The 20453-nt window shown below is 34.4% G+C and overlaps 1 protein-coding gene across 1 annotated transcript in view; it reads left to right on the plus strand.

The window, feature by feature from the left end:
• Positions 1 to 20453, plus strand: part of SNTG1 (syntrophin gamma 1) — an 873149-nt gene that overhangs the window by 749917 nt on the left and 102779 nt on the right. Inside the window, exon 15 of the mRNA XM_054499229.2 lies at positions 334 to 405. Within this exon, the coding sequence (XP_054355204.2) occupies positions 334 to 405 (72 nt within the window). The remainder of the gene's footprint in view (positions 1 to 333; positions 406 to 20453) is intronic.

Below are 20453 nucleotides of genomic sequence, written 5' to 3' on the forward strand. Positions count from 1 at the left end.
AAAAAAAATATGAGTGTGGAATGTAAATACTTAGTATTTATAGGTAGAGAATGCATACATTATTTAAGATATATAAGGACACTGGGCAAATGAGAACTGTTGCACATAATATAAATCATTTGCTGAAAGCATGAGACAAATGGTGACAAAGCTTGGAATAGAGGAAACAAAAGTATTATGTAGGGTCCTTTATGAGCATGGCTTCACAGATGAGAAACTAACTAGATACATCTGTGAAAGTTTTTTCTTATGTTTCACTATATTATGCAAACCAAATACAGTAGTAAATAACTTTCTAAAACAAATTAAACATTATTTTCTTATCTTTTAAAGGTGACCACCTGGGACTGGACGAGAGCAGAGAAAACATTCTCAGTTTATGAGATTATGTGCAAGATCCTCAAGGTATGATCAATATGTAGTCAGTATTTGAATGGCTTTTCCTCAGCAAATAGTGCCTCTGGGCTCATAAGTAGCTGATGAAAACAAATGATTCATGGAATGAAGGAAGAGACACGATAAAGACAAATGAAAGAGAAAGAAAATAAACTAGACACAAAAGAGAAAATATAGAATGCACAGAAGTGCACTGGCACTCAGCTATCTGCTTAAATAACTTGCAAGCAGACTCTGCAGTCCCGCCGTGGGTGAGGGAACAGGGAGAAGCTCATCAGGAGTTCACTGCGGAAGAAGAAAATTCGGTTGAAAGTAGTCTGAATTTAAACGTCGGTTGTTACCATGTTTTTTTTTTTTTAATTCTTTTTTTCTGAATAAAATGCAAAAGAGAAAGATTTGGGTAAGACTTGGAATTAGAAAATATAGAAAATATCAGGAAAAATGCAAAGAAAAGTTTTGCTGTTTTGTTCTTAATCTCATGGCTTGACCAACTTTTTGCATATGTAAAAGAACATTGGATTGTCATATATCAGTTGAATTTCATGCCATATGTAGGATTATTGCAATAGCAAGCCATCACAAATTCTGTAAAATGTCACATGGTTTCTACAGTGTTTTTTTAAAGAATTAAAATTGGAATAACCTATAAAACATGAAGACTAATATATATTCACTTTCTACTTTAGGGTTTGTAGGCTTGGACTCACCACAGATTGATAATTAAATTCCTGCATAAGGTTGACCTTGTTTCTGTATCCAAGTGGAGCTAATTTCCCTTTGCTTTATGCTAGCTATTTCTCTTCCTGTTAAAGACTTAGCAGAGTAAAAAAATGCTGAAACATTTAAAATATAATAAAACGCATCAAAATTGTCTGAAGGCAGAGAGACAAAAATTATAATTACCTCAAAAGTGTTCATAGTTTCTGTTCCTTATAGAGAACTTAGGATTAAAGCTGAAGTTCTCTGAAGTGCAAAATCCAGCTAAAAATATAGTTCATTGATTGCTCATCACTGTGCATGCTTTGAGTTCTTTTGTAGGCGTAATGGTGGAAGGACAAACTGAAATACTTGAGTGTATTGTTAGTAAAGAAGGGTCTGACAATTTCTTAAACAGCTGCTAATATCTGAGGAAAAGGAGATCATACCTGACTCCAGTTTTCTGAAATAATTGCCAAAATGGCTAATGAGATAGCTTTCTATTTTTTGGAGATGGAGTCTTGCTCTGTTGCTCAGGCTGGAGTGCAGTGGCATGATCTCGGCTCACTGCAACCTCCACCTCCCAAGTTCAAGCAAATCTCCTGCCTCAGCCTCCTGAGTAGCTGGGACTACAGGCACATGCCACCATGCCCAGCTAATTTTTTGTATTTTAGTAGAGACAGGGTTTCACCGTGTTGCCCAACCTGGTCTTGAACTCCTGAGCTCAGGCAATCGGCCCACCTCTGCCTCCCAAAGTGTTAGGATTACAGGCATGAGCCACCGCGCCCGGGCGAACTCTGTATTTTTAGGAAAGCTACTCATGTAATTAGAGGAAGAAAAGAAAGAAGAAAAGAAAGAAAGAAAAGAAAGAAGGAAAGAAAGAAAGAAAAGAAAAGAAGGAAAAGAAAAGAAGAAAAGAAAAGGAAAGAAGGAAGGAAGGAAGGAGAGAGAGAAAGAAGGAAAGAAGAATGAAAGAAAGAAAGAAAGAAAGAGAAAGGAAGGAAGGAAGGAAGGAAGAAAGAAAAAGAAAGAAAAAAGAAAGAAAGAAAAAAAGAAAGAAAGAAAGAAAGAGGGAGGGAGGGAGGGAGGGAGGAAGGGCAGGGAGGGCACAGAGGGGAGGAAGGAAAGAAGGAAGAAGGAAGGAAGGGAGGGAGGGAGGAGGAAGGAAAGAAGGAAAAAAGAAAACTGCCTCAACAAATCAACTTTGTCTATTCTCTATCTGTACACTAATATAACTTTTATCATAGTAATAATGCAACACATATTTATATATTCTTACTTAGACTTAAATTATTTTCTAACCACTCTCCAAGTAGCTACATGATCTTTTAAATCCTCTTTTTTTAAAAAAAGCTATTTAAACATTAGAACATAATGCAGTTTACTATAGTAGTTAAAAAGGATAATTTTAAAGGAAATAATAAACATTATATTTAGCTCTATCAAGATATACACTCAATATTTTATATCTCTTTGTTACAATTTTTGACAAAGTTAAGATTATGCAATTCATGATCTGCTATTTTGTGTAAAAATATGTCTTGAGATTTTTTTCTATGACAGTTAATGTTCCTTAAAAACACTGATAACTTTTTGATAGATTTCATCTATCCCATCATTTGCCTATATTCATTGAGTCCACTTTAAAATTTTACATTTAGTTTTTTCTACCACTTGTTCTTGCTATCAGGCATATCACAACAATCATTATTTGAATGGTTTAATAGAAAATTAAATGTTTGCTATACACCAGGTAACCTCAGCACTTGTTATGTGGCTGAGAAAAATGCAGAAAAAGCCACTGCTTTCACTGAGCTTGCATTTTATTAGGTGATATGATGTTAAGTAAATCAATAAAGAAGACAAAGATAGTAAGTAAATAAATGAGACAAAATAATAATATGTAGGAAGGACTGATGTTTGCTCAGAGACTTTTATGCAAATTCTTATTTCCTTTAGTCTAAATTCTGAGCTTTGGAAATCCCGTGTGGAAAAATATTTTAACACATTCAATATATTAAATCCATGTGTACAAATTGCCTCCTACAAGTCATCCTAACTTATGCTGCCATCAGAAGTGTCTATGAGAGTGCCTGTATATTTACATTCTGACCAAATTAAAATCAAAGACTACTTCTCATTTTAACTTTCTATATAAAATTTTCTATAAGCCTTAGTTTACTTGAATTTTTTTTAACACTTCAAGTTCTGGGATACATGTGCAGAACGTGCAGTTTTGTTACATAGGTATACATGTACCATGGTGGTTTGCTGCACCTATCCACCCATCATCTAGGTTTTAGGCCCTGCATGTATTAGGTATTTGTCCTAATGGTGTCTCTCCCCTTGCCCCCAACCCCCCAACAGGCCCTGCTGTGTGATGTTCTACTTGAGAAAATGTTTACATAGGTTAGTGAGGCCTGGCAATAAGTATTCTCACACATCAAATACAATGTAAATCTACCTTCAGTTGTTGTATGTAATCAAGGAAGTCCCCCTCCCCTTAGTAAGTACAATGCTGGTGCTTTATGCTTTGTGGCTTGACATTAGACATATAAAGCCATTCTTCAAGCATCCCTTCTCCCAAAGGAAAATTTCATGTAGCATGAGAACAGAGGAGTGGCTTCTAGATTCGATGCTAAATGGATTATTTTCCTGCATGCAGATCACCTTCTGACCTTCTCCTGTGTCAGGATCACTGGTTGATAAGGAAGCCAGTCAGATAGGTGGGGCTGGTGAGCAAATAAGAAGGGGCATCTTCTACAGCCTAAATCAGAGGGGAAGTCTTCTACAGCCCAGCCCTCTCCTGCCATGAGGTATCAGTTCTGATGCAAGCTGTGCAAGTTGTAGACTTCTGCCTCCAGAAAATGGATCCCTCAGGTGAGGCTAATTAAAAGTCAGATTTGAATGTCTGGATCACAGAAGAACTTGCCTGTGACCATTAATCAGGAAAATCCTGTCCCTTCTGATGTGTTCATAATGAAGCTACACCAGTAATAACAAAAATGAAGCAATAAGGTTTATCTGGTACATATAGTTTATAGGTATGTGCCAGGTATTATCCTAAGTGCTTAGTATATGAATTCAGTTTGTATTTACAGCACCACTATCTGTCAGTTATTGTTATTCCCATTTTAGAGATTTGGAAACTGAGGCAAAAAACAGTTTAAGTAAATAGCCTAAGGTCACATAGCTAGCAAATATCAGAGCTAAAGATATGAATCTTGCAATGTGTCAAAATTCTGTGCTCTTGCACATGATACTACACTGTCTCTGTCTCTCAGTGTAAATATTGATAATTTGGGAAAAAAGATGGGAAACAGAGAGCCAGCCTGGTACTGATGAGAGAGCAAAGGTTTCAGAAAAAGAGGAATTTGACAACAAATGCCACTTCTGTTACTAAAACATTACCCTTTATGAGTGTATTGGGCACTATGAACTTCAGTTCTTCATCTGTGAAATGCAGCTATTGATGCAGAGGGTGCTGTGAAGATTAGCAATTGGTTAACTGATTTGTGAATGCATTTTTGTCTGTTAATTCATATCACAGTTACTTCGAGTACCTTCTATGTGCCAAGCACTCCACTAGGTATTAAGGATCAATACAACAGTATAAGAGAGTTGAACTCACAAAAATTCCAGCTGATGAAGGAGTTTAGGAAGGGCATTTTGGAGGAGGCCTTTAATGAACTGAAACCTAAGTGACTGTGAAAGGGCTCCACAGAGGAAGATGTATCATGGCAGGGGCTGGAGTTCAGCCAATAGGAGGGGAGGAGCAACCTGGTACAAGGAATAATGTGTAAACTTGCCCAGAGCTACAAAGAAGTGTGTGTCCCTTCAACAACGCAAACAAGTTTGTTACAGCTGTAGTCAGCTTGGGTATGAGGTTGGTGTTGGTGTTTGGACGGAACAGATCATAGGAAAAGGCCTTAATAAAGCACATGAACTTTATCTGAGGAACAAAGGGCAGCCACTAAAGCATGTCAAGCATGGGGAGGGACTGAGGTTGCCCATTTAAAAATCCTCTTTGAATGCAACGTGAGATGGAGATGAAGGGGCCAGAGGGGAGTGCTCCTGGGGCATCTTCTGGTCAACAAGGGCATGGACAGCGGGCTAGGAGGAGAGAGGCAGAGGAGTCGGGCCTGAACAGATAGTGCCCTCACAGTAGCTACTCGCCTGCATAGACCAGCCCTTTTGCACCGCTCTGGTTTGACTCGTTTTGCTCTGATTCTAGCCTGAGCTGTAACTCCCTAACACGGCACTGTAGCGGTGCATGGCTGGAAAAAAGACAACCTGCATTTTCAGTTACAGACTAAAATCTCAAGAAAGCCTCTAATTCTTCCTATTGTTATGTCATATTTTCTTAGCCTATTCTCTTGTCTAATCTACTGGAACTTATATTCAACCTTTTTCATTCTTTTTTGAAATTAATATATACTTCCCATTCTCACTTTTAGGTGATGATCCTACTTCCTACATGCAAACTCTCTCAGCATTGCAAATGCCTCCTGGCAGCCCCATCCTGACAGATAACTATCCTTGCTCTTACCTAATACTAAGCCTCCTGTTGGGTAACAGATCTCAATCACTCTGACATAAACAGCAATTCTGTCCTGATGACTCCAAATGCATACGTTCTGCCCAGATCTTGTCCCTGAACTCTAAGTATTCGACAGTTTATATTTCTGCCTACTGACATACCTAGTAGAAATGTCCATGTTACATGTCTTAAAATTTAGAATCAACAATTGGAGAGAATGTAAAGCAACATGGAGGTTAGAGAAAAGAAAAAAACAAAAGCAAAAACTAGAGTTCGGCTATTTTTTTAGAAACTCATGGCAATTAGCTGAGATGATACTAAGTTATAGCACAGGGTACATTTTAGCATTACAGACCTCTGGTGCCTGCCAACAGGGGTGTGTTGAGCTGTTAGGGAAACTGTCATTTATTCAACTTTGGGACTTTAAAATTAAGAAAATGCAAAACTAGGAATATAAAATTAGGCATGAAAGTGAATATATATCAAGAATGAGAAAAAGCTCATGATGCAGAATAAAGTTGGCAAATACCACAAACATTGAAAATCTATGGAAAAGTACCCTATATTTGTAATTAATTCACTAAGACACTTATTGAGTACTTTTTCTCCTACATTTTTGGGGGGCTGCGTATTCTTTGATCACCTCTTTGAATAAAAAGGATTTTGTAAACCAGTGTCTATGGGAAAAAGAAGTAGACCCCCTGCATCTTGCCCTCATCTCTCTGGGCACCACGATCACCTGCCTCCCAGAGGATACCCAAGGCCTTTAGCCCAGGGACAGCTACCAATGGAACTTAGATCTCATCCTACAGCTGAATTCAGGAGTACAGTTGCAATGATCAGGTTCTTCCTAGTGAGAGGAAGATCGGACGTAACTGCATGACTTGAAGCCCAAGTGTAGTAGTTGTTATGCTAACAGAACGTACATGGGAAACACAGAGGAGTAGTGAAAGGAATGTCTGTCTTCATTCATAGTAGATGAGCAGTGTATCATTGGTATAAAAATGTACTCCCTATCATTTGACCAGGAAACCCTTAAAAAGTAGAGGATCATTTTGTTTGTAGATATTCAACAACTGCCTGTTTCAGAGCTAGCAATAGATTTAGCAAGAACAAGTCTTTGGATGACAAAGATTATTTTTTAAACAGTATTTTTCATGATACTGTTTTTCAGCCTGATATTACAAATAAGTTTAATTTTTTGATAAAATATACATAGTGAGCAATATAGTCACACTGATACTCATCTAAAAACATTTTTAGAAAAAAGGAGAAAACATGCCTGGCAGGGTTGAATGAGGAGGGTACTCAGAGTGAATACAGGTGGGAGATGGGGAAGGAGAAAGAGGGATTGATCAACTAAGTAGATATGTTGTGTGGAAGGTAAAATAGGAGCCTTATTTCTCACTGTTAGGGATAAGAGTCATAAATACAGAAAGAAAGAAGCCAAGAATAAATTCTGTAGTATTGGATTACAATTAGAAATATTGGTATGCAGCCTCAATTTGCAATGTGTGTGTGTGTGTGTGTGCATGTGTATGTGTGCAGCTGTACCTTACTCTGTCCGCAAAATATCTGGAGTCAGAGAGTTCTTAATAGCAAGGAGCACACTCAGCAAAGCTTTCCATTTCTCAATATTTTTCTCCACTGCAAAAAGTCAGAACTCTGTAGAGAAATGTTTGATGGCTGGGTTGTGGCATAGAAAGTCAAAGATGAGGCTGAGTCATATTATTGTGATAGGAAATAAGGAGGTGTTCAGAGAATGATGGAGATAGATCAAAAGACATAAAAGCAACTTTCAAGAGCATCTATTGGGCAAATTTGGGAAAAATTGAGCAATTCTGGAATAAAATGAATGTTAGCAATGGATTATAACTCAACAAATAAAATAGGAAACCATTAAGTCTATCTTCATAAAAATAAAGAAGTGAAAAATGTGACAAGGGACAAAGAACTTACTTAGTTTCAAAGTACCTCCTCAGAAAGAACTTACTGCAATTATAAAAGAAGAAAGGAGAACTTTACAGGGCACAAAAGTGACAGCATTGCCTTAACAAATTGATCAAAATGAACACTTCATTAATGCAACACATCAAAAATTATGCATGTCTGATAGGGCGACAGACTATCATAATTAGCAAAATAGCAGGTTCATGACATTCCCACTAAAGCTGGGTACAAATGAAATATAACTAGGAGGAAACATCTATCTAATGTAATGTAAAGGAGAAAACCAATGTAATCTAACTGAATCTAATGTGATTTAACCTATTCTAGTCCTGAGAAAATCTCCAACAAACCCAAGTGAGACACATTTTATATAAAATAAATGTCGTATTTTCTTCAATAGTGTCAAAGTCATTAAAGTTAGGAAAAGATCAAAGCATTTTTCTCACTGAAGGCAAGTGGCATCACAGAACAACCACGTGCAGCCGAGGATTCTGAACTGGTGAGTCATGAATGAAGCCCAAGGACTAGACCACATCACAGTCCTTGCTTTGATGATTGCATTGTGTTTATGTAGGTGAATGCCCTAATGTTCTTGTTTGCAGAAGGTACACGCACACTGAAGTATGAGGGTGGGAGGTAATGAAGTATCACATTGGTAGTTAACAAACAGTTCAGAAAATAAGTATTTGTAATTCACTTGCAAATGTTCTTTAAATCTGATTGTATTAAAAATTATTCCATGTCAGGAGGTTCTATATAAATAGAAATGCAAAACAAGCAAACAAGAAAAAGCGAACCTGCCTCATATAGAGACAACACAGTAAATTATTATAGAAATCCCTAAAGGCTACCAGGCTTGTACAGCATTCTAAGACAGTGCTAAAACTGCTCAAATTAAGAAGAGCTAAGAAGAAATACTACCAAAAATAAGTACAATAAACAAAGACATAAATAGAAAAAATATATATAATATATATATAAATAATATAATATATATAAATAATATATAATATATATAAAAATAATATATAATATATAAATAATATATGAATAATATATAATATATAAATAATATATTATATATAAATAATATAAATAATATATATAATACATATATAAATGATACATATGTTATATATTATATATTATATATAAATAGTATAAATAATATGTATTATATATAAATGATACATATAATATATAAATAATATATAATATATAAATAATATATATTATATATAAATAATATATAATATATAAAAATAATATATATTATATATAAATAATATATAATATATAAATAATATATATAATGTATATAAATAATATATAATATATAAATAATGTATAATATATAAATAATATATATTATATATAAATAATATATGTATTATATATAAATAATATATGTATTATATATAAATAATATATATTATATAATGTATATTATATAATATATATTATATATATTATATATATAATATATAATATATAATATATATAAATAATATATATTATATAATATATATAAAATATACACATTAAGATATAACAGAAGATAATACATGATATAAGAGTATATCGATATCATTATTACGCAAATGCTAAAGATTTGGGAGATACCAAAATATTTCCAGCAGACTGTAATTTACGTGAAGAATCATTTTACAGTAGAATTTTATATCAATGGCAGGTATTAGTAGAAACTATTGTAAGAACACCAAAGTAACCACTTTTTTAAAAAGTTACATTTTAGGGAGGCCATTTATCTTTATCTGTTTTCTGTTGCTACAACTGAATACCACAGTCTGAGTAGTTTATAAGGAATAGAGGTTTAACTATTAGCTCATGGGTCTGGAGGCTGGGAAGCCCAAGAGCATGATGCCTGCATGTGGTGAAGGTCTACCAGTTGTTTCATAACATAGAGGGAAGCATCACAAGGAGAGATAGCAAGCGTAGTAGCTCAGGTCTTTTTCTTCTCTTTATAAAGCTAGTAAACCCATCACAGGGCCCCATCCTGATGACCTTATCTAATTCTAATTGCCTCCCCAAGTCCCTACCTCTTATCAACATATAAATTTGGTTATTAAGTTTGCAACACATACAATTTTGGAGACATATTCAAACCATAGTGCCATCTTAGTAAAAAAGAGGTGTCTCTGCATTTTCTGACTATATTTATATCTATTTTCATTTTTTAAATAATTTTTCTTAAAAAGTTTGATTGCTTTACATTTTATTAAGCAATTTAAAATTAATATGGTTCTTTTTTTACTGTAACACTTTAGAATTAAATTAGCATAAAAAGTTTAGTCTCTTCCTAAACTACAAGCTTCTGAAAGTATGTTTTTAGTTTTTCCTCTGATAATAGAACTTTAATTCCCTGGTGATTTTTAAAAAACGTTGCAGGCCGTGCACTTAGGTTTTAGTGTTGCTGCTCTGGGTGAGAACTAAGGTTCAGCCATTCCTCGTTCTGTCTATGAACATGCCAGAGAGAACACATCAGAAGGAAGTCACTGCCATCCACAAAGCTAATCCCAGCAACTTCAAATCCAGCTTCCTGTCTTAAAAATATAATAATCATCATTGATTAAAAATATAATTTTATTTTTTATTTTTGTTATCTAATAACATTTTCTTGGTTTATTAATATTTTATCACATATCCTTTTGTGCAAGTGACTCCCATAAATTCCCCATCTGTTATATAAAGTACTTATTTCCCTTTTACCAAGACATCTTTCAAATGCCAAGTATTAATTAATGAAATCTCATGTTTCAAAATTTGTTTCATTGACCTATATTTGCTCTTAAAAGTTCAAAGACATCATTGTTTCATACTCTTTTCTTGTTTTGTTTTTTTTTTTCCAAGGAGAGGTTTCTGATTCTTTTAGCTATATCTTGTCTAGAGATACCTATGTTCTTTATCTTTCTCACATTATTATTATTATTATTATTATTATTATTATTATTATTTTGCTTTAAGTTCCTGGATACACGTGCAAAATGTGCAGGTTTCTTACCTAGGTATACATGTACCATGGTGATTTGCTGCTCATATCGACCTGTCCTCTAAGGTCCCTCCCCGACCCCTAACCTCGCAACAGGCCCTGGTGTGTGTTGTTTCCCACCCTGTGTCCATGTGTTCTCATAGTTCAACTTCCATTTGTGAGTGAGAACATGTCAGTGTTAGTTTGCTGAGGATGATGACTTCCAGCTTCATCCATGTCCCTGCAAAGGACATGATCTCATTTCTTTTTATGGCTATGTAGTATTCCATGGTGTATATGTACCACATTTTCTTTATTCAGTCTATCATTGATGGGCATTTGGGTTGGTTCCATGACTTTGCAATTGTAAATAGTGCTGCAGTAAACACATGTGTGCATGTGTCTTTATAGTTGAATGATTTATAATCCCTTGGGCATATACCCAGTAATAAGATTACTGGGTCAAATGGTATTTCTGATTCTAGATCCTTGAGGAATTTCCACGTTGTGTTCCAAAATGGTTGAACTAATTTACATTCTCACCAACAGTGTAAAAGTATTCCTATTTCTCCACAGTCTCTCCACCATCTATTGTTTCTTAACTTTTTAATAATCACCATTCTAACTAGCATGAGATGGTATCTCATTGTGGTTTGATTTGCATTTCTGTAATCATCAGTGATCTTAAGTATTTTTTTTCATATGTTTGTTGGCCACATAAATGTCTTCTTTTGAGAAGTGCCTGTTCATATCCTCTGCTCACCTTTTGATGGGGCTGTTTGTTTTTTTCTTGTAAATTTGTTTAAGTTCCTTGTAAATTCTGGATATTAGACTTTTGTCAGATGGGTAGGTTGCAAAAGTTTTCTCCAATTCTGTAGGTTGCCTGTTCACTCTGATGATAGTTTATTTTGCTGTGCAGAAGCTCTTTAGTTTAATTAGATCTCATTTATCAATCTTGGCTTTTGTTGCAATTGCTTTTTGCATTTTTGACATGAATTCTTTGCTTATGCCTATGTCCTGAATGGTATTGCCTAGGTTTTCTTCTAGGGTTTTTATGATTTTGGGTTTTACATTTAAGTGTTTAATCTATATTGAGTTAATTTTTGTTTAAGATGTAAGGAAGGGGTCCAATTTCACTTTTCAGCAAATGGCTCACCAGTTTTCCCAGCATCATTTATTAAATAGGGAATCCTTTTCCTATTGCTTGTTTTTGTCAGGTTTGTTGAAGATCAGATAGTTATAGATGTGTAATATTATTTCTGAAGTCTCTGTTCTGTTCCATTGGTCTATATGCCTGTTTTGATACCAGTACCATGCTGTTTTGGTTACTGTAGCCGTGTAGTATAGTTTGAAGTCAGGCAGCGTGATGCCTCCAACTTTGTTCTTTTTGCTTAGGATTGTCTTGGCTATAGAGGGTCTTCTTTGATTCCACATGAAATTTGAAGTAGTTTTTCCTAATTCTGTGAAGAATGTCAATGGTAGTTGGATGGGAATAGCATTGAATCTATAAATTAATTTGGGCAGTGTGGCCATTTTCATGATATTGATTCTTCTTATCCATGAGGATGGAATATTTTTCCATTTGTTTGTGTCCTCTCTTATTTCCTCGAGCAGTGGTTTGTAATTCTCCTTGACGAGGTCCTTCACATCCCTTGTTAGCTGTATTTTTAGGTATTTTATTCTCTTTGTAGCCATTGTGAATGGGAGTTCATTCATGATTTGGCTCTCTGCTTGTCTGTTGTTGGTGTAAAGGAATGCCTGTGATTTTTGCAAATGGATTTTGTATCTTGAGACTTTGCTGAAGTTGCTTATGAGTTTAAGGAATTTTTTGACCAGGATGATTGGGTTTTCTAAATATAGAATTATGTCATCTGCAAACAGAGACAATTTGACTGCCTCTCTTCCTATTCGAATACCCTTTATTTCTTTCTCTTGCCTGATTGCCCTGGCCAGAACTTCCAATACTATGTTGAATAGGAGTGGTGAGAGAGGGCATCCTTGTCTCATACTGATATTCAAAGGAAATGCTTCCAGCTTTTGCCCATTCAATATGATATCTGCTGTGGGTTTGTCATAAATAGCTCTGATTATTTTGAGATATGTTCCATCAATACCTAGTTTATTGAGAGTTTTTAACATGAAGTGATGTTGAATTTTATCAAAGGCCTTCTCTGCATCTATTGAGATAATCATGTGTTTTCTGTCATTGGTTCTGTCAATGTGATGAACACATTTATTGATTTGTGTATGTTGAACCAGCTTTGCATCCCAGGGATCAAGCTGACTTGATCATAGTGGGTAAGTTTTTTGATGTGCTGCTGGATTCAGTTTGCCAGTATTTTATTGAGGATTTCACATCAATATTCATCAGGGATATTAGCCTGAAGTTTTCTTTTTTTATTGTGTCTCTTTGCAGTTTTGGTATCAGGATGATACTGGCTTCATAAAATGAGTTAAGGAGGAGTCCCTCCTTTTGAATTGTTTGGAATAGTTTCAGAAGGAATGGTACCAGCTCCTTTTTGTACCTCTGGTAGAATTCAGCTGTGAATCTCACTGGTCCTGGGCATTTTTTGGTTGGTAGGCTATTAATTACTGCCTCAATTTCAGAACTTGTTATTGGTCTATTCAGGGATTAGACTTTTCCTTATTTAGTCTTGGGAGGGTGTATATGTCCAGGAATTTATTTATTTTTCTAGATTTTCTAGTTTATTTATGTAGAGGTATTTATAGTACTCTCTGATGGTAGTTTGTATTTCTGTAGGGTCAGTAGTGATATCCCCTTTAACCTTTTTTTGTTGTGTTTATTTGATTCTACTCTCTTTTCTTCTTAGTTTAGCTAGCAGTCTATTTTGTTAATTTTTTCAAAAAACCAGCACCTGGATTTATTGATTTTTGGAGGGCTTTTGTGTCTCTATCTCCTTCGATTCTGCTCTGACCTGAGTTATTTCTTGTCTTCTGCTAGCTATTGAATTAGTTTGCTCTTGCCTCTCTAGTTCTTTTAATTGTGATGTTAGGGTGTAGATTTGAGACCTTTCTAGCTTTCTGATGTGGGCATTTAGTGCTATAAGTTTCCCTCTTAACACTGGTTTAGCTATGTCCCAGAGATTCTTGTACATTGCACCTTTGTTCTCATTTGTTTTGAAGAACTTCTTGATTTCTGCTTTAATTTCATTATTTAACCAGGAGTCATTAAGGAGCAGGTTGTTCAGTTTCCATGTAATTGTGTGTTTTTGAGTGAGTTTCTTAATCCTGAGTTCTAATTTTACTGCAGTATGGTCTAAGAGACTGTCTGTTATGATTTCAATTCTTTTGCATTTTCTCATGAGTGTCTTACTTCCATTTATGTGGTTGATTTTATAATAAATGCCAAGTGGCATTGAGAATAATGTATTTTCTGCTGATTTGTGGGGGAGAGTTCTGTAGGTGTCTATTAGGTCCACTTGATCTAGAGCTCAGTTCAAGTCCTGAATATCCTTGTTAATTTTCTGTCTCATTCATCTGTCTAATATTGACAACTGGGTGTTAAAGTCTCCTATTATTGTGTGGCAGTCTAAGTTTCTTTGTAGGTCTCTAAGAACTTGATTTATGAATCTGGGTGCTCCTCTATTGGGTGCATATATATTTAGGATAGTTAGCTCTTCTTGTTGCATTGATCCCTTTATCATTATGTAATGCTCTTCTTTGTCTTTTTTAATCTTTGTTGGTTTAAAGTCTGTTTTGTCAGAGACTAGGATTGCAACCCCTACTTTTTTTTGCTTTCCATCTCCTTGGTAAATTTTCTTCCATCCCTTTATTCTGAGCCTATGTGTGTCTTTGCACATGAGATGGTTCTCCTGAATACAGCACACTGATGGGTCTTGACTCTTTATCCAATTTGCCAATCTGTGTCTTTTAATTGGGGCATTTTGCCCATTTACATTTAAGGTTAGTATTATTATGTGTGAATTTGATCCTGTCATCATGATGTTATCTGATTATTTTTGCCATTAGTTGATGCAGTTTCTTCATAGTGTCATTGGTCTTTATATTTCGGTGTGTTTTTGCAGTGGCTGGTACCCGTTTTTCCTTTCCATATTTTATGCTTCTTTTGGGAGCTCTTGTGAGGCAGGCCTGGTGATAACGAAATCTCTCAGCATTTGCTTGTCTGGAAAGGATTTTATTTCTCCTTTGTTTATGAAGCTAGTTTGACTGTATATGTAAGAATATTGAATATTTGCTCCCAATGTCTTATGGCTTGTAGAGTTTCTGCTGAGAGGTCCACTGTTAGTCTGATGGGCTTCCCTTTGTAAGTGACCTGGCCTTTCTCTCTGGCTGCCCTTAGCAGTTTTTCCTTCATTTCAACCTTGGAAAATCTAATGATTATGTATCTTGGGGTAGATCTTCTCATAGAGTATCTTAATTGTGTTCTCTGTATTTCCTGAATTTGCATGGTGGCCTTTCTTGCTAGGTTGGGGAAGTTCTCCTGGATATTATCTTGAAGTGTGTTTTTCAGCTTGTTTCTATTCTCCATGTCTCCTTCAGATACTCCAGATTTGGACTTTTTATGAAGTCCCATATTTCTCAGAGGCTTTGTTCATTCCTTTTCATTCATTTTTCTCTGGTTTTGTCTGTATGGCTTCTTTCAGCAAGGTGGTCTGCAAACTCTGATATCTTTTCTTCCACTTGGTTGACTTGGCCATCGATGCTTGTGTATGCTTCACGAAGTTCTCATGCTGTGTTATTCAGCACCATCAGTTTATTTGTGTGTATGTTCCTCTCTAAACTGGTTACTCTAGTTAACAATTCTTCTAATCTTTTATCAAGGTTTTTAGCTTCTTTGCATTGTGTTAAAACATGCTCCTTTAGCTCAATGTACGTTTCTGATTCTTTTAGTTTATTCTTATCTAGTGACACCTATTTATTATCTTTCTATTTGCACTCCATTTTTTTATGGCAGGTATGAGTAAAGCATGATTTTGTCAAAATATTTTTAAATAATTTTATATTATTCTGTAATTTATCTTATAATTCTCAAAATGTTCGTTTATTTTTTTGTTTAAAAAGTTATATTCTCACCATTTTTTAAAGACATTTCTAAAACAATGCAAGATTCTTATTTAAGTCAAACAAGTATTTATCAGCAACGTGATATGGTAATAGAAAGATTCAGTCACTTTATCTCATTAAGAATTTAATATGTACACAGAAGCTGTCTAATTCTGTTTTCCAATATTTGGAGTGAAAAAAATTCACACATATACAAAATAAACCAACATCTTATATTTGTCTCTCTCAAAATCTATTTTTGGGGTATTATTTCCTCATTAAAGTGAGTCTAAAAGCAATATGTTTATGAATGATTATGGATTTCCGTGTTGCAGAAATTTATTCTCCTTTAAGCTGAGTCAGAAGATAATCCAAATATACTGAAAATAAGCACTGGAAAAGCATTGCTGTTTTAAGTCCTAACATTTTAATTTACTGCAATAATTTTAATAAAAAAGTGAGAGTACATCTGTATTAGGAAAATCTACCTATCATATGCAAACAAATCTTTATGAATTGTGAATAAATTGAATGCTTAAAAATATTACATTTAATAATGACATCTTCCATAATAATATCTGGTTAGTAAAATTTTATATGGACACCCATAACATATCCTTAATGTAAGAAAAAAGCTAGAAAATGGGTTTTGTTGCACAAATAATTTGGTGCCAATCTCAAGGATTCATCCCTTAGGATGAGAATTACTTTTAATGCTCTATTTAGCTTAAATTCCTTCAGGTCTATTTCAAGTTTTTCCATAACCTTTCTAGACTTAATTTGTTTAGATTTCTGTTTACAGAAATGTTCTGCCTTGCAAATTTACACAGTATATGATTGTAAAACTGTTTGACCTTCCAAAACCTTATATTACTGTTTTAAAATTAAAAATATAATTTTAATGTCAGAAGAAGCCCAGGCGTCATCTCCTTCTGAAGCCTTCATCCACTAAGGAATATTATGGAAAAGTTTTCCAGTGGCCTTCAAATTGATTTAGAATATATTTTTAATGATACAGTGGCATAGATAGTTTGCAGTGCCAGTTTTCAATACATCATTTCACTACTAATGAAATTAACAATATTTTAATTGTCATGCATTATTTTATTAACAATAATAATATTGTTCTTAATGAGAACACATGGACACAGGGAGGGGAACAACACACACCAGGGCCTGTTGGGGGAGGGTGGCAAGGGGAGGGAACTTAGTGGACTGATCAATTGATCAATAGGTGCAGCAAACCACCATGTCACATGTATACCTGTGTAACAAACCTGCACTTTCTGCACATGTATCCCAGAACTTGCAGTAAAATTTAAAAAAAAAGAAAGAAAAGAAAAGAATAATAATAATAGTGTTCTTGATATTTGTACTAATTTTTAGAATAATATCAAAATCTATGATTAATATTGTTTCTTTTGGAAACTCAGCATCATATATCAAACACTCTCTACCTCCCGTTATTTAACCTTTGCATATTTTAAATAATTGAATTGATATGTTCTATTGCTCAACATTCATTTTTATTAAAAGTAGAGAAAGTGAAGATTACAGATGTGCTCAGCAGTAACTGCTGAAATCCGTAAGCACCCAACTTTTCTGGACCAAGTTTCTCTGTGTTCTTACTATATCCAGACAAGTCCTATTTCTGGAAAATGTGGTTGTACAGGGCTGTAATGTTTACATTAAGTGTGTCAACATATTTATATTGTTTGAAATGGATTTGGAGCAAGTCAAGTTTTTGAATATTTAAGGAACATATGTACTTGATTTACTAACCTTAAGTTATACAATTTCATTTTTATTTGTTTTTGCCCCTCCAGCTTGGGGACTTTAAAATTTCGTCACATACATGATTGAAGGAATGTTCAGCCAAACTTTATCTGAAATATTTCCTATTAACTCATATTTACGTAAATAATAAAATTAGAAGCATGCAAAATTTACCTTTGGGATTATATCCCATAACGGGCTCTTGTCAAAATTGACGTTGTTCATAATTTTTTGTAAAACTATTGAGAAAAATTTTTATAGTGTTTCAATTCATTGTGATGAAGAGTAGTTGAGAGAGAAATAATGCACTCCTGTGGAATGTTTTCTTTTCCAAGGATATATCTAAGGATATGGATAAATAAACACATACATACACAACTATATGTGTATATGTGTGTTTTATCATTGTGTCTTGGAGGTATTGGTTAAAATGGTTTTTAAATAATAGCTACATTTTTGATAGTTTTTAAATCAAAACATGGAATAATATTCAATTTTGCTATAGTATTATTACAATACAACCTATTAACTGTTTGCTCTGGATAACAGCCTGTGGACTTCATAGAAACTAAGATAAGTTTTCTGACTATATTCATGGCTACCATTTATTTCTGGAAATAATCTTATTTTTGTTTCTGTAAATGCATTTATACTTTAGTTATTCATTATGTACTAGGTATTACTTAGTTTTTATATGTCTAATTAACATGGATTACTGGATTAGTTGGTAAAGAAAGAGTAGTGATGTGTTAATAGAATGAACTAGCCTGATGTTACCTGAACTTGAATTCTGGCCCCAATTAATATCAACAATATCTCAATGGTATATTATCTTAAGTATCTTCAGAATCCTCATCTTTAAATCAAGAATTATAATTATAGCCACATTATGGGGTTACTATTATGAATAAGTCTGTTTAAACTGGTCACTTTGTAAGCATTCAAAACATATTAGTGATTTCTGACTCTAAATTGCTTGTGGAATGAATGCTACCCTTGAAGTGATATCAGTCATACACACAATGGCAATTCCCTTATTTTTTATCCAGTGTCATTCTCACTATTTCTGAATAATATAACTTTCTGGCAGTTCTGAAGACTTAGATTTATTTTACCTTAGTCCAAATAGGCATTCGAATAAGTTGTCCTCCCATCCTTGGAATCAGGGAGCAGTCTTCTGAGCAAGTGCTTGCTTGACATTAAGAGAATGGATTTATTTCTCTGGTGGTGAGCTGACATTTGATTATATTTGTAACTTTTGAAGATTGCTTTTCTCTGGGCATGGTATAAACTCAATTACAACTACATACAGTATGTAAAGGAAATTGAGAGTGTGTCAATATCAGAAATAAGGCTACTACTCAGTGGTAGGTAGTATGCCGAAGCCTGTATTTGGGCAAGGGGAGCTTACATGGCCTCCCTTGGGCCTTCTGTTGCATGGAATCAAGAGCAGAAATGGACATATAACCTTGGCCTGTTAACCCTTAGAGTTCTCCTCTTTCTCCACTGCCCTCAGTCACCAGAAGTCTTCTGAGGATACTAATTGACTCCATCATGTACAATCCTAAAACTTGCTGAATCATCTGCTTAGGTTGTATGTCAGTGGGAGAAAGAGGCCAGTCATGCAGTGCAGATAGCTTCTTCAAAAAGGATAGTGTATGTGACAGGCAATTTTACTGTAAAAACTTGCTTAATAAAACAATTCAAACAGAATGAATAAGATAGTATTATCCTTTGTCCACATTCTCACACTGAATTTGCAACTCATGTCAGGACTCTTTGTTCAGTACACTCTTTATGGGCTTCAGCCTCTTGATTTAGGGGCATATGGCTGATGAAGCTGTAGTTGGCCAATACAAATTATGTGAATGGGATCAAAACACCAAGAATGTAATTTTCGATTTTTCTCATTGGACTTTAAGTGTTGTTCTTAGTAGGCATCATTTTCAGATTCTTTTTCTGTTTGGAAAGGCTCTAAGCTTGCACACATTGAAATTTATGAGAGCAAAGTGCTACAAACTAGAGCACAGTTACAAGATGGTAGTGGCTCTGTCTACCATTTCTACCAACACCCTTCGGAGGCAGTCTATCTCTATTGTTTTCCATTGTTTACCAGCCCCTAATCTGACCAATGGTCCTCAAGTGCAACATCCTAGGGCCCTGGTGACATGGAAGCATTGGGCTGCGACCCTGGAATGAGAACAAAGGTGAGACCAGATCCAGGTATGTGCTCGCAGCTCCAACCAGCTTAAAGACTTTCTAACAGTAAATGACCCACAGGTAAGCAGCCTTCCCATCTGCATTGGGAATCCATCCCAATGACCCTGAAAACAGGTGTTTATTCACTACAGTAATGTGCAAACACAATGTAAATAAAACTAAACAAATACTTAAATTTCATTTTGTTTGGTTTATCTTCTCCCTTATATTTCTGTTTTAGGAGAAATATTTTCAAATAAATAAAAGTCATACCCATCTCAACAAAAGATTAAATGTCATAGAAAATATTTACTAATTGATCTGATAATTTTGGAAATAATATAATAAATTATAGACATTAAAATTTTATCAAATTTGAGTGCAGAAATAATAACCTATTTTGGTCAGAATACCAATTTGTTTTGTATTTACATAAGATTGGAATTATTCAGGTTACATGCTTTTTTTTGATATTGAAATATTAACTAATACATTGAACATTATAGAAGATATAGTTTTTTTAAATGTCATTTATGGAAGAGAATTACACACAAAAGGAGAGAGGAATGTGTTTTATTACGTATATAAATAATGGCTCTGAGTTACACAATGCTCAATCATTTTCATAATCTATTTTTCCAGTAATATTAAATAAATAAAAACATATCTCATTAGGGTACATGTACACATCACATAATTTTATATAGCTTAAAATTATCCATTGTTATTTGTAGTTCTTACACATAATACATAACCTGTTTACTATTTAACTGAAATGTGTAAAACTGACAGCAATGCTATTTTTGGAGTTGAGAGGAAATTTATTTTTGAAGTATTTTTTGAGTGTTGTACTATTTTGTAAAATAGTGAGAGAGGAGGACT

Source organism: Pongo pygmaeus, chromosome 7 (genome assembly GCF_028885625.2).
Source record: "Pongo pygmaeus isolate AG05252 chromosome 7, NHGRI_mPonPyg2-v2.0_pri, whole genome shotgun sequence".
Lineage (NCBI taxonomy): Eukaryota > Metazoa > Chordata > Mammalia > Primates > Hominidae > Pongo > Pongo pygmaeus.